The 3,012-nt window shown below is 53.2% G+C and overlaps 1 protein-coding gene across 1 annotated transcript; it reads right to left on the bottom strand.

Annotated features, from left to right (window-relative positions):
• Window positions 1-633: 633 nt before the first annotated feature.
• Window positions 634-2,469, bottom strand: LOC101202695 (heat shock factor protein 3). Its single transcript, NM_001279383.3, has 2 exons — window positions 2,086-2,469; window positions 634-1,609 (listed from the first exon to the last, which is right to left on the bottom strand). Exons 1-2 carry the CDS (start codon window positions 2,296-2,298, stop codon window positions 1,019-1,021), a joined length of 804 nt encoding a protein of 267 aa, NP_001266312.2. The 5' UTR covers window positions 2,299-2,469; the 3' UTR covers window positions 634-1,018.
• Window positions 2,470-3,012: the final 543 nt, after the last annotated feature.

The raw sequence follows: 3,012 nt of genomic DNA, 5'->3' as shown, positions 1-3,012 counted from the left end.
ATACTCTAGATTTTCTAATTTTTTGTTATCTATGTTACCATGCTATCGTTCTACAGGCCTTCTTTTCACTAAATAAGTTTTAGATTTTAAAGTTGTTTTAACTAAATAAATTTTAAATTTTTTTATAACCGTCCCCTCGCAACTGTTTTTTTACCGTTCACAACTAGAATCACATTAAAGTTTCAGAAATCTATAAGTGAACCAAACAGATAGATCCTTTCTCTATGTTAATCTTGTCTCTCTATGTTTCATCTTGACTGTGCCTTTGCTCATTGTTTTGTAACAGTTTATATCAACACAATTATTACATGTACGATGGTAAGAGCATCTCCAAGAGACTCTTCATTTTTTTCTCTCTATTTAACTATCTATTTACATTTTCATAAAGACTACACTCTATATATAGCATCTCAGTCCAACAGACTATCTATCTAGTTTGGCTAGTCAGGTGGCTAGCTAAATTTAGCTAGTGAGAGACAATTTACAGAGTCAGATAGCTTACTAGTCAGATAGCTAGTCTGTTGGAGATTTAATTTACTATTTAGTAGCTAAAATTTGGCTCGGCGAGTTATTTAACTAGTCTCTTGGAGATGCTCTAAGAAAACTTAATTAGATTGTTCGCTTGAGACATAATTAGAAAAGGGCTAAATAATAGCGATGCCAATTTTCCAGCTGCGTATCCGCAGGAGATTGAAATATTAGTGCTGCTGCACTGGTCATGTACAACATCAAACCTACTCATATTGGGAACTTCGAAGGTCACACTCCATGACAGTATATCCCCTTATTTTTAGATCTCGACGCAGTAGTCGCTCCCCGCCCATATAGATCCACGAAAAGCAGCATCAGACACACATCCTATCCATGTAGCAGGGATAGAACTTAACATCATTATCATCCATCCCCTGCCATGCTTCCATGTGACGGCTGCCGCCGCTCAGCGCAATGGCATTGGCAGGAAGCTCGACAGCAGCATAAGCGGGCCAAGCTGCTGACAATGGCGGCGCCTGCTCGTCATTCAGTACCCCGCGTCCACGCCGAACGCAAACGAGAACCCGCCTCCGCGGGACCCAGCGGCAGCATCCACGGCAACATCGCCGAACGCACCGCCGCCGCTGTAGAACCCGGCGAAGTCGACGGCCTCGGGACCGAGCGCCACCATGCTGTCACCGTCGAGCAGCAGCCTGGCCCGCTTCTCGCCGACCTCCGCGGCGGGCGGCTCGGCGGCACCGCCGGAGGCGAACCCGTTATCTGGCACGGGGGCGTCGCCGACGAGGCGGTGCAGCCTGTCGCGGTCGCCGACGACCTTGAGGAGGAACGCGAGCATCTGCTTGGGCCTGCGCTCCGTCTCCTGCACGCGGCGCCACATGGAGGCGACGCGGTCGTCGATGGCGCGCTGCTCTTGCTTGAGGCGCACCACCTCCGTGGCCACCATGGTCATGTCGTCCCCGGAGGCCAGCTCCGTGGGGCTGGCGTCCTTCCTCTTTCCGCCTCCGGCACCGGCGGCGCTGCTGCCGCGGCGGACGATGTTGCGCAGGAGGTGCGTCTGGCCGCGCAGGAACGACGCGTGGGCGAACTCCCACCGGTCCGGATCAACCTTGCGGAAGCCCTGAAAATACCAAGTCAGGGCAAGGGAAGTACTAGTACTAGCTGTGCAGCTCTTGGCTCTCGCGATTTATAAAGTTCTCACGGCGGTGTGTTCGGTTCTTGCAGAAATCCATAGGTAAATTGCGCAAAAAAACCAATTTTTCTCCGTGCATATATTCACCGAACTGTCTGCAGAATTTCGTTGCATATATATACGCGGCTCCATCTCTGTCCATATGTTTGTCTACGAATTTTGAATGGTCGATCTCCAAAGATGTTTTGAAGAATTTCGTCGCTGCAGGTAGCAAGCTTACATATTTCCTTTTTTTTTCTCCAACAAAAACCAATTTACAAATTTGTGTTGGTACAGCACAGCAAGAGCATTCGGTACACACGCCAAAGTTTATACAGATCCAGCGCTCTCCCAAGAGCAGGGTTCAGCTCGTAGAAGAGAGACGGCAATCAATTTAGCTAGCTGGAGTGTGTGATTTAACTGACATAGGTGTTGAGCTGGCGGACGAAGCTGGAGAAGTTGTTGTGCTTGAAGTGCGCGGGGAGCAGCGTCTGCGAGAAGACGAAGGGGTCGGCGACGACGAAGCTGTTGTTGCCGCTGCCCCAGCCGATCACCCCTGCCGTCCCGGGGTCCTCCACCATCGTGTACGTCTTCCACACGAACGGCGCCGGCGAGCCGCCTCCGCCGCCCGCCGCCATCAGTTGCCTTGCCTTGTCCTTCCTCCCTTCCGCTACGCTAAGCACAGCTTCACACTAGTCCACTGAGGAAACACTACTATCTGGAGGAAACACCGAGGAGCAAGGCACACGGGGCTTAAATGAGGAAATGGTGAGAAGGGCCCGAAGAAGGTAACCTGTCGTTGGTGGCAGGGTGTCGACGTGGTCGCCGGTGATGCGCGGCGGGGGCAGGATATAATGGGCGCGGGGCCGTGGCCTGGCCAGTGCAGCCGCGACGCGTGCCGCGGGCTCGGGAGGGTTCGGCGCCCTGGCCTCCCACGTGGCCCCGCGGGCATGGAGCCCCCGCCGACCGCGACGGGTGGGGAAAAAGCGCGCGCTGCCGCGGACCCGCCAATCCACGGCCGCCCGCTCAGCGCTGCGCTTTTGCTGAGACGGCCCGTGCTTTTGCGCTTTTTTCCGTAGCGGGTGCGCGCCGAAGACCTCTCTCGGCTGCTTTCTGCTTGTCTTGGGTTCGGCTTCAGCCACAAGACGTGGAGACACGGCCAGGGGGGATGCACCGGACTTTTTTCTCATTGTCTATTAGCCCCAACTGTTGTTTACTGATGGTGGCAGATATGGGTTCACGTGGAAGAACGGAGAACACAAGTTGTGCCTCCCGATCTGGTAATCCGGCAACTAAACAATTCGGATCCGCTCCGGTGCATCGGTAGCCTCTCTCCGACGTTGATATCCCGG

This window comes from Zea mays, chromosome 9 (genome assembly GCF_902167145.1).
Source record: "Zea mays cultivar B73 chromosome 9, Zm-B73-REFERENCE-NAM-5.0, whole genome shotgun sequence".
Classification (NCBI taxonomy): domain Eukaryota; kingdom Viridiplantae; phylum Streptophyta; class Magnoliopsida; order Poales; family Poaceae; genus Zea; species Zea mays.
This window is presented reverse-complemented; position numbering and strand designations above follow the sequence as displayed.

Coding starts and splice junctions, on each gene's coding strand:
- LOC101202695 (NM_001279383.3), bottom strand. CDS start 2,298: ATGGCGGCGGGCGGCGGAGGCGGCTCGCCGGCGCCGTTCGTGTGGAAG. Junction 1,610..2,085: donor TCCGCCAGCTCAACACCTAT/GTCAGTTAAATC, acceptor TGGTATTTTCAG/GGCTTCCGCAAGGTTGATCC.